At 39.2% G+C, this 11,123-nt stretch overlaps 1 protein-coding gene across 3 annotated transcripts in view; it reads right to left on the reverse strand.

Annotated features, from left to right (window-relative positions):
- Positions 1-11,123, reverse strand: part of PCSK5 (proprotein convertase subtilisin/kexin type 5) — a 296,183-nt gene that overhangs the window by 74,616 nt on the left and 210,444 nt on the right. For all 3 annotated transcript variants that reach the window (XM_026652353.2, XM_029911707.1, XM_026652352.1), the window contains exons 14-16: positions 4,776-4,916; positions 2,409-2,511; positions 1,566-1,759 (exon numbers count right to left, since the gene is read on the reverse strand). In XM_026652353.2, coding sequence (XP_026508138.1) covers positions 1,566-1,759; positions 2,409-2,511; positions 4,776-4,916 — 438 coding nt within the window. The remainder of the gene's footprint in view (positions 1-1,565; positions 1,760-2,408; positions 2,512-4,775; positions 4,917-11,123) is intronic.

Here is an 11,123-nt window from a genome sequence, read left to right on the forward strand (position 1 = left end):
GTCAATCATGTTTAATAGAATTATATGGATATATTCCATTGTTCCATTTCTTGTGCCCAGGTAAAAAAGCAATGAAGTAGAAAGCAAGAATAAAATTAAATAGCTAAAGTGCTACTTATATATTGACCTTCTCCATCAAACATCAAATCCTTTCAGTTATTTCTAAATATTTAAAATAACATCCTATTCCTTTGAAAAATAATATGCTTTGAGATTGTAAAAACACTTACATGAATACACTTGTTTAAATTGTGTTTTTACTACTGACTCATGCAATCTTTTCAAATAATAGGAAAACTACTAAATTCATGCAAATAAGAGTTTCTACATGAATTGCTCATGCAAAGCGACTTACTAACCTTTGTGTAATTGTCTTTTAGATCATTTAAGCAAACAGACTTTCCTAATTTTATTTTTTTGGGGTTCAAGGATATGCCTGATTGCACTTTTCTGATCTTATCAAACCTAAGCAACATATTACTGTTCTCTTTACCCCAGCCATAAGACCTAAAGAGCCCACGTTCCTCCACACATTTACACTTCTTACTCTGGAAGTTCTGTATCATGGACACCAACTTTCTACCTGAAAAGGGCTGTGTGAGAATCCCATCTAACTCCACATTCTCTTTTATCCTGCACCTTGATCAGGCAGAGGAGCCATTGTGGTAGAAAGAAATACTACTACTTAGTTCTTTTAAAGTGAAAATGAAAGAAATGAAGCTAATACTGTATCTGCCCCTGCTACCCCTGGTTATGAGTATACTGCTTCACAGTACTGCAAGCAGGAGACACTGGCCCCAGTTCAGCAAAGCTCTTAAACACATACGGTAATTATCTTTAAGGATATGCCTACATCCCTGGGATTAAATATTTTATAGGATCAGGGCCTAGGCTGGGAATTAAGGCTGGGGACGCTGCATGGTCATCCATAGGTGGGAATTAAAGCCAGGTCTCCCACATGGCAGTGTATGTTACTGCTACTGCATCATTGCATCGCTGCAGATATTAAACGTCTGCCAAATTTTGCCCATTGTTGTGCAGCTGTGTTAAGAGTTGAGGACAGAGCCTCTACCTTCCTTAGCACACCAATGTAGCAGCCGAGCAGCATGCCCTTCTGGCTCTCACGTGCCCACTGGTTTACCAGGGAAGCATAGTGTCCCAGTTTAGGAAGTAATGTTTAATATGTGCTGGAGATGAGTACATGCGTCAAGAAGATGCATTCTTCCACATGTTCCTCCACCACATAGTGGATCTACTATTGTAGAGGGACAAGTGTTGCTCTGCTACCTCCACTTCATAGTCAGAAAGAGGAAGGGAAGGATTTTGTCATGTACCACTAAGCATGATTTTCAAGAGCTAATATTCAAAGCAGAATCCAGATGTAGTTTTGGAAGACACACTTGATCAGGACTGGTTCCCTACAATTTCATAAAAGGAATGAGATTTAGAAAAGAGACAAATGTATCAAAATACACTTTTTATCTTAAAAACTACTCCCTGACCTCCCCAAACAACACAGCCCAAATATTGGAAACCCAAAGAAATAAGCAGGAGAAAATACTGACTCTTGTCAAGGTAAAATCCATCGGGGCAGCTGGTAATACAGACGTTGGATTCTTCATTTAGATAGTAACCGGATTTACAGCTCAGGCATTGGTCACTGTGGCTTCCAACACAGGTTTCACAATTGGGTGAGCATTTTTTACAGCGTTTCTTGTCTGCATTGTAGTGACCAGGTGGGCAGTTTGGAACACAGATCCTGCATTGTGCAGTGAAGAAAAGGCAGTCTCATCACTGATGTAAACCCACCACCCTATAGCAGAGGTCCCCATACTGTGTGGCGCGCTCCACCTAGGGAGCACAGAGGAACCTTCGGAGGCGGGGGTGTGGGCCAGTCCCTACAGAGGGCAGGGAGGGAGCACCACCCAGCCCCTCTCCACCCGCAGCTCTGCTCTGGTTCTGCATGCAGCCGCATCTCCAGCTCCCAGCCCCACCCCTGCCCCAGCCCCACCCCCAGCTGAGATCCCAACCTTAGCCTCCTTACCCCATCCCCATCCACCCCGGTCCTGGCAGAGGCGAGGGGACGCAGACCATTTACATCTGCCCCAAGCTTGCCCAAGCCCAGTGACTGATGCTATATACTAGCTATGCTGGTTCTAATTTTGTTTTTATGTTCATTTTGTTAAAAAATAGTCAGATGATGGTTGAATAATCAGGAAATGGTGTTTGAAGGATCTACATTACATTCAAATTAGTAGGGCTTTCCTCTAACTCCTATGCAAATTTGTAAAATAAACTAAAGGTAAGAGAAATTATTCCATATCCTGTAGAAAGGGGAAAAGGAGGGAGATATTAAGATAAAAATAGAACAAGGGATGATATATAAAGATTTTTTTTTTCATTCTTACCGTGTGTTGTTTTTAGATTTGTAGTAATAGTGTAGACAATCAGTACAGTGGTCTGGTCCTGGCCCATCACACCCTACTTTACTGCATTCTGCATTGCATGGACCTTTAATAAATCCAAAAATCAAAGGAGGGGAGAAATGACACATCTGTATTTGCTACTCTGTGGTCCTTACAAAATATTACTATAATGCAGAGTATAATTATCCCAGTTCCCTATATGGACTCAGTGACTAGCTACAGTGAAGCTAACCCAGCATCTAACACAGACTTATCAGATACTATCTGTGAAGTCAAATAGATGCTGTCATAATAAATAAATCATTTAAATTTTTCGTCACTGATGCCTGAAGGTCCCTGAGTCCCTTAACAAAGACTAACAACATCATTTATCATAAATAGTTCTGTGTGCCCACATAAATCTAAGATTGGGAGCAAACAGTATATGGTAGGTTATCACTAGCAGATTGTTGTTAATAATTAAATAAGAGTACTGGGGCCCTGTTGTTCACAATATCATTACAATATTTTTCATATGAACTTTAACTCTGAAAGTTGGGGAATTGATAGTTAAGATTCTCCACGTAACCTTAACTCTGACCTCATCTTCTTGCTAACAGCCTCTTACTGGATAGCAACTAGATGCTAGTAATGACCACTATCTTGTGGTGCAGTTTCTTCATAATTTCAGGAGAGGATGTGGGTAGATGATGATTATATAATGGTGTGGTATCTTAGAACCAGGGGAAGTTGAAAAAAGGAGATATATTAATGAAAAATGGCATCTTCCAGTGGCTTCATAGGTTAGAGAGCAGTTGAGGTCACTTGGGCTGTATGCCTTATGGTGGAATTTTGGATGTAATTTTTGGAATGTGTAGGCAAGATAATGGACTAGATTTCAGTGTATTTTCTCTCTAAATCAGCAGCTGAAGTGGGTCTCTTTGAGTCTTTTGCCCATACATAGTGTTTATTTTGTAGGTCTGTATTTACATTTTGGGAAGGCAGAGTTTGTGGTCCACACTGGCAATGTGAATGTTATACAGTGGTTTGGTGTTTATAACTAATACCATCAAAAGTGTTTAGCAGATTAAACATTATCATTATGGAAAGCTGCTCAATAACCATCATATGCCAATCCCATCTCCATGCCATGTTGATGCCTGAAGCCAGAATAGAAAAAAAATAAAATAAAAAGTAAAATCTCAGTCTGTCCAGGTGATTCTAGAGTGGCTCAATCACCTTCCAAAATAAAGAGAGGTTCAAGAGTGAGTGGAGAATGGAAAAGTTCTCAGTATAATGCTGTCATCTTGGGGCTGGCGCTCTACCTTTAGACAGGAGATATTGATCACAGAATCATCCAATCAAATATTACCCAGCTAATGGCCTTCAAAGTTCCTTTTCACACATAATGGGCCTAAGTGCTTTCAGAACGCTCTAGACATTGTTGGAATAGATAATGTCACACCCAAACAGGACAGCCCCACAGACTTGTTGCCTTCTTGCTCTGACACTCTTGACTGATGCCAGAAAGACTAGTTGTAATAAAAGATTCAATTAAGACAATGGACAATTTCTCATAGAGCTCAGTTGAAGGAGATTGTCTCTCCTGACACAATGTAGATGATACCATCCCGAACAGCTGTTCATATATACTGCTGGGGAATTCTTCACCGTGCATATTCATCATGAATATACCATATGTACTTGCCATGCTTAAAAAAAATCTGAATTAAAAAGATTTATGTGCAACTTTAAATAACAAGTCACATGACTCGGATCTTAATCAAAACTCTTAACTGAAGTCCCACCACTCCCATTCCTCATGGGAAAAACCTCAGTGCAAATCCTTTTTACTAGAGCTTTGGTTGGCATCATGCTTTTGATCTTAGAAAGTTCATTTTCCTGCATGTGATTATTCTAAAGCTTGCATGTTTATATTTATTACAATTCTAACTTATGAAAAGAAGTTTTATAAACACACATACAAACGTCCTCTTCAATCCAGAGAAAGGGAAAGGCAGATCAAAGTAACTGTGCAAGTTATTTTTTATTCAATTGCTTTGGTTATTTTTGTTGTTTATTATTTGTTTCCAGAAGCATCCACATGGTGCTAAGTGGCTTCCAAACAAACAAAAACAAAAAGGCACAATTCCTGTTTCCAAGATCTTAGCGTCTAATTAGGGAATGCAAGTAGACAGAAGAAGGAAGAATAGAGTATAGGGAAGTGGTGAACATCAAACAATTAAGGTGGCTAGGCAGTGACGTTCTGACAGTACAATGGCACATACAGTGTGCCAAATTTGTCCTCAACCCTATTATACATGAGGTACAGTAAATGAATGATTACTCGAGATGTAGACTCCAACTCACCTGCATAGTCATCTGTCCCATAGTCTTCTGTAGGGTCTTCGAATGGACTGGAGCGCACTCCCACTTTGGGAAAATCGTTTCTTGGCGAGTAAGGCTGGATGGATGTCCCATAAAGAACTAAGGACCATTCTTTCAATTTGCCTAGCAGTCAAATATTTAAAGCATAATCTTAGAAATTACTTATATCCTCTCTTTCTCTCTCTCATGTGGATTTTGATACTGATCATGTGAAATTGTGAATGAATATGAGTGAGTTTGAGCCCTTGCTTTATCTCTGTGTCCTCGTGCAGGACATAGTGAGACAGAGATAATGCAGTTTTAGCTTCAGTATAAATCCAAACCAGCTCACCTTTCTAAATCAGTTTTTCATACATCAGATCTAACACCACATCAACCTCTTCCAATTCTAATAAAAGCCTACTTAAATACTCCATGCTTGCGTCAATAAAGAAACATAAATAGTTTTCATATAAGGGGTGAAATCCTGACCCTGAAATCAATGGGGAAACTCATATGGACTTCAATGAGGCAAGTTTTCATTCCACATTTCACTTTCCTTCAGAACACTAGTAAACCAACTTTTCTTTTTTATTATTCTTAATCTGTCAATTAATTAGTTGCACAGTCGATGGGATTCCAGTTTATTAAGGGGGTTGATTTTCTTATTATACCCAATGAGTAACTCCTACTGGCTTTAATGGAGGTCTACTAATGCACACTGAGGGAAGAAAAACTCTTCTACCTTATCAAAATCTCTGTAGTAAAACTTCCATGTCATCCTCTGAAAACAACACCATCAGTGAAAACCCATACTATAAAATTAAAACATGGAAAATAAGTTTGGCCACACTGCTCCCTTGATTGTATTTGCCCACAGTAAAAATCACTATACAATTTAGCCCAAGTCAGCATAATTGTCAGTCTCTCATTATGAAAGGCTTGGGACTGAAATAGGTCAGCAGTGAATATTTGAAAAAGTCCTGCAGCTACGTTTCGTGGTGGGCTGTTATTTGGTCTAATTGCTCTTCCCTCGGAGCAACTTTTTTCAGAAGTTTAAACCAAATTAACCTTACTTTAAAGAGATCACTCGTACTACATGTATGGTAAAATTCAAATAAATTTACCCTCTCCTTTCTATTAATTGCTCTCCACAATTTGTTTTGGGCTTTAATATTCTCCTTTGCCTGTGTATTTTTAAACTATAGAAGTTAAGTTCCATTAACTTTTACTAAATCCTAGTTATCTTTCTGTATTCTCCCAATTTTGTTGCTGTCCTCTAGTGAGGTACCCAAATTATATGCCCTATTACCTCTCTGATTTTACATTCAACACCTAAAATTTAAGCAACAAGAACAGAGGTTTTCCTAAGGTGACTGGCTGATGGGAGGTGATCACCCATTTTCTTGTCAAATGTTATATTTTCAGACTAAAGATTGTTGTGAAATAGTACCTGTCTCAGTCAGCCCAGTATTGCCTACTGTTTGATTTTCAGCCTGATTTGATAGAAATCCTACCCTTTATCTGATGTTATTTTGTGCTCTCTTGATAGATTATAAGGCTGGAAAAGGTCATGGTCCTATAGTCTAACCTATTGCATCACAATTCTTGCACTGAGCCCAACAACTTGTGGTTGAGGTAGAGCATATATTTTAGAAAGACATCCAACCTTGATTTAAAGACTTCAAGTGATGGAGAACTTACCACATCTCTTGGTAGGGTGTTCTAATGGTTAATTACCCTACTAGTGATAAAATGTGCACCTTATTTCCAGTATGAATTTTTCTAGCTTCACCTCCCAGCCACTTGCCTTTGTCTGCTAGATTAAAGAGCCCTGTAGTATCAGACATCATCTCCCTGTATAAGATCATGCTGAAGTGGCCCCTGAACCTTCTTTAGATCAAAAACCTTTAATCTCTGGTTATAAACCCCAGGATCACATTGCCCCTTGTAGCCCCAGCATGTCTCTAGGTGCTTATCCCTAAATCCTTGTCAGAGCCACAGCTTTCCAGCCCCCCAGCCTGTAATTATGGCCTACGTTTTAAGATGTATGACCTTGCATTTGGCTGTAATAAACTGGATGCAGTCAAATAATGTGTTTTACTAACAGATCTAGACCGCCCTGCCCTCATCATTTAATTCTTCACCAATCTTTGTCACCTGCGAACTTTATAAGCAATGATTTTATAATTTTTTCCAGATCATTGACAAAAATATTGGTCCAAGAACCAATTTCTGCAGGACCCCACTAGAAATACTCCACTTATTTTTGCTGCCCATGCATGGAATCTGGAAGGATTTTTCTCCGAGATCAGATTGGCAGAGACCCTGTGTTTTTTTCACCTTCATCTGCAACATGAGGCACAGATCAATTGTTGGTCTGATTTAAAGTAAATGGTGGATTCTCTGTAACTTGAAGTCTTTAAATCAAGATTTGAGGACTTCAGTAAGTCAGCCAGAGGTTATGGGCCTGTTACAGGAGTGGGTGGTCAGGTTCCGTGGCCTGTAATCTTCAGAAGGTCAGACTAGATGATCATGATGGTCCCTTCTGGCCTTAAAGTCTGAATCTGAGTCCTACTGAAGCTACCATTCTTGGACTTTGCATGCATGCAGTGGTCTACACGAGCACATCTATTTACAGGATCTGGGCCTTGAACTTGTTTCTTAATTAAACAAGTGGAGGGGAGAGTAATGCAGGTGTTACCATGGGAGTAGTTTCCTTTTAAAGACTAGTTCAGTCGATAGATTGAGAAAATCCATGGAATTCGCCAGCATGTAAATGAAGTCTGCCTCAAGGCAGGTTTAATTTGCACAATGAAAATACACACACACACAGACACACACTTTTATAACAAAGATACAAACCATACACATTTGAGCCAAAATATTTGTTTTGGCTGATTCCACATTTAGTCTGGCTAGCACAGTCCCTTTCCCTCCTTATATTTAGTACATAACAAAGAGATCCCCAGTTGTATGTGTAGGAGAAACAGTATATCACAGTGTTTCATAGACAGCATATGTCTGCACTTTGCCCCATAAATTCTGCTGAATTAAATGCAGAAATAACATACATTGTTTTTTTATAAACTGGATGCTGCTTTTCTTTATGGCTAACAGATGTGACAATACCTTGCCCAATGCTAGGTTCTGATGACATCAGAAACATTACACGGGTTGGCCATTTGTTCACATTTTGAGACAGGAAAACTGTAGTTATTAATTATAAAACTTTTTGATAGCTAAACAAGTATTTACAGACGTGCAGAAATACAAAACACATATGGTGGGGATAGCAGTGTGATCAATTGCAGACTATGGTGATAAACTGGGTAACTATCATAGATTGTACTGATGCACCTTTGCTTACTTCACACTCTGCCCACTGATCTATCACTGCCAGGACAAATTCAAACATCTGAGTTTTTCCTTGGATAACATATGCCAGGCATTAACACATCTTTTCTGAACAGAAATGCTATTGGACGGTTTCCATTATGAGGCAAGTACGACTCTGGATGCTAAGAGTAAATGATGCTAAAGAGGGACAAAAAGAACCAGGCCTGAATTCTCCACTGTCCTGGATCCTGTGTTGTCACTTACATGCGTGCGTGTGAATGCAGAGTGGGTGTTTAACATTGATATTCGGGTCTGGTGGTGTTTTACACCCATCTTGCAGAGGTGTAAATGACTACATAAGGTTCAAGGCAGTGAAGAATCACTTCTCCAGGTCCAGATTCTCAGCTGTACCCACTAACCACTGGGTGCATCTGAAGATATGGGGGATGATTTCCCTTTGGCGTGATTCCTGACAGTTTAGAGAAGCCTCAGGACTTCTTTAAACTATGCTGGTTAACTATGGCCCCAGGGGCTGATATACCAGCTGTGGACTTCTACAGCTGGGTATTGGAGGAGACGGCTATGATAGCTCTGTGCCAGCTGCCAGAGAAATCCTCAGCTGGGTAGGTCTACTGCATTTACAACTTCTTTGCATCACATGAGCTAGATCTTCATTGCTCGATTGAAATCAGTAGAGCTCTGCCAATGTACACCACTTGAAGATCTAGCTCCATATGACAAGCCACTAATTGTGCTGCAGTTCATACAGTATAAAGTATTGAAATCAACAGGAATACTCATTCAAGCTAGAGTTTGCAGGAACAGGTCCTTAAAGAGTATTTTAACTAATGTAAGTCCTATATAAAATTTGGTGGAACTCAATCCTCTCTTTAGCTTGTCCCCTTTTCACTGCGCTGGTAGCATAAAGGGGCTATAAATGGACTCTGGAGAATAGCCCCTCTATAAGGAACTGGTGGAGAACTACCGAAGTGGCTCTATGCCAGCCCTTGCTCAGGCTCTAGCATAGGGGGCATGCCACAGCAGAGAGGGAGGGAGGTGGCTGGAATGCATTGCTCTTTGCCGTACTTGGCTGGGGGATGACTCTTAGGGTGCTGTTGCAAGCTGCTCTAACCAATTCCTTGGAGTAAGGCAGGCCTCTGGTTACCCCAAGAATAAATTTGGTAACATTAAAATATTGATGAAGTTGCCGACCATTGACTTTATGGGCTTCCTTTTTAATAACCTGATGAAAGGAGGAACTCCATTGAAGCCAATGGAATGACACCAGTGAAAATTGGTGTGAGAAGATAATCAGACCAGAGATAGCTGAGTGATGACTGAAAAACTGAAGAAGACTGTATTTCGCTCCATGCCTCTAGAGTGCTGTAGCCAAGCCCTTCAAAACTGGGTGCCTAAAGTTAGTCTTCTAAATCCATAAATCCAGTCGGCAAGAAGGAACTGAGGGGTCAGCAGGGCCCTATATTGAGTGCCATAAAGGCATGACCCCAGGGGGCACCCAGGTCGACCCAACGGATGCTGCTAGGGGAAACACCTAATTAGAACTGACATGAGCAAGCACTCGAAGAAGACGGTGTATTATTCCAATTTAAGTATCTTAAGACAAATCCAATTTCACCCAAGAGAGAAAAAAACACTGTTCCAGTCCACAGGACAAAAGGCCATCTCTACATCTGATAACAAAACTACTAATGGGACTTTCTGACCAGGCTGAATTTGGAGATATTTAATAAGCTTATGTTATCAGCCACAAACTTTTTTACAAAATCAACTTTAAATATATAATTTTCAAGCCTCGTAGCTAGTGCTTTATTCTTTTCCTGTGTACTGGTGATATGAAGGTGGTCATCATATTTGGTAAAAGCAGTTTAGATTTTTGAGTGTCATTATATATTTTCTAATTCAGAAACAAGTGTATTTTTAATTGTTTAAAAATAAAATTCTAGTGTTAAACTATCAAGAATATATTTGTATGGCTTCATATATTTTATCTTGAGTATCAGACATATCTTATTCTTGCAATTTAGGATTGATTTTAGGTAAATCAATTAAAAAAAATCTTGAATGGTTTGTGAGTTTACTTAGTTTTCTGAAGGGTAATATATTTTGTTGTCTTTAAAGAATTCTAAACCAACATGCCTAGTGGCAATTTTATGGGGACCCTGATCAGATTTTAGATAGTTAATCCTGAATTTTTATACATTTTTTAAATGTCACAGGCTAGTCATCACTCAGATTTTTCCACCTTTATTGCAATGTTGTTCACTGAGTTGATTCTCAGTGTTTTCAATCATACTATAAGTGTTAATTTAGCTTCACTGTTACATAATTATCAATACATTCTTTGTACTCCAACTCTTGTGATCATTTTTAGTTTAGATTTCTTGCTGATGTAATTTTTCTTCCTCAATATTTTTATTGAAATAAATCTTGACAGAAATTAAACGCCCTCAGACAACTGGTTTGAGGGCATCTCATTTATTTTGATGTGAGATATCAAGGGAAGCATTCTACTCTATATTCATTAATAGTGGTGCTATTTTTTTGTTTGCAGTATATCTTTTTGAAAATGAGGCTTAGGGATGAGATTTTTTCAGAATACTTAAGATACTCATCTCACATTGCAAGTCAATGGGGATTCGCACCTAACTCTCTTGGGCCCCTCTGAAAATTCTAACCTAAATCTTCATTTATTTGATCTATCTGTATTGATTTTTTTTGATATTTGCATATACGAGTGTAAGATCAGACCACATATTTGGGACCTATGTGTGGAACAGGAATTATAAGCAGGAGATCTTCTGAGGCTAAAAACATATCTAACCAAGAATAGGATTCAAAAGCGGGAGAATAAAAAGGTCGGGGACACTTTGTCTTGTGTATGGCAGTACAAAGAAACATCAAAGCAGGTGTAGAGGCTATGGTGGGAGGCTCACCCCAGTATGGGGTGTGTGTGTGTGTGTGTGTGTGTGTGTGTGTGTGTGTGTGTGTGTG

The sequence above is a fragment of the Terrapene carolina genome, unplaced genomic scaffold (assembly GCF_002925995.2).
Source record: "Terrapene carolina triunguis isolate 2854851 unplaced genomic scaffold, T_m_triunguis-2.0 Scaffold113, whole genome shotgun sequence".
Classification (NCBI taxonomy): Eukaryota; Metazoa; Chordata; order Testudines; family Emydidae; genus Terrapene; species Terrapene triunguis.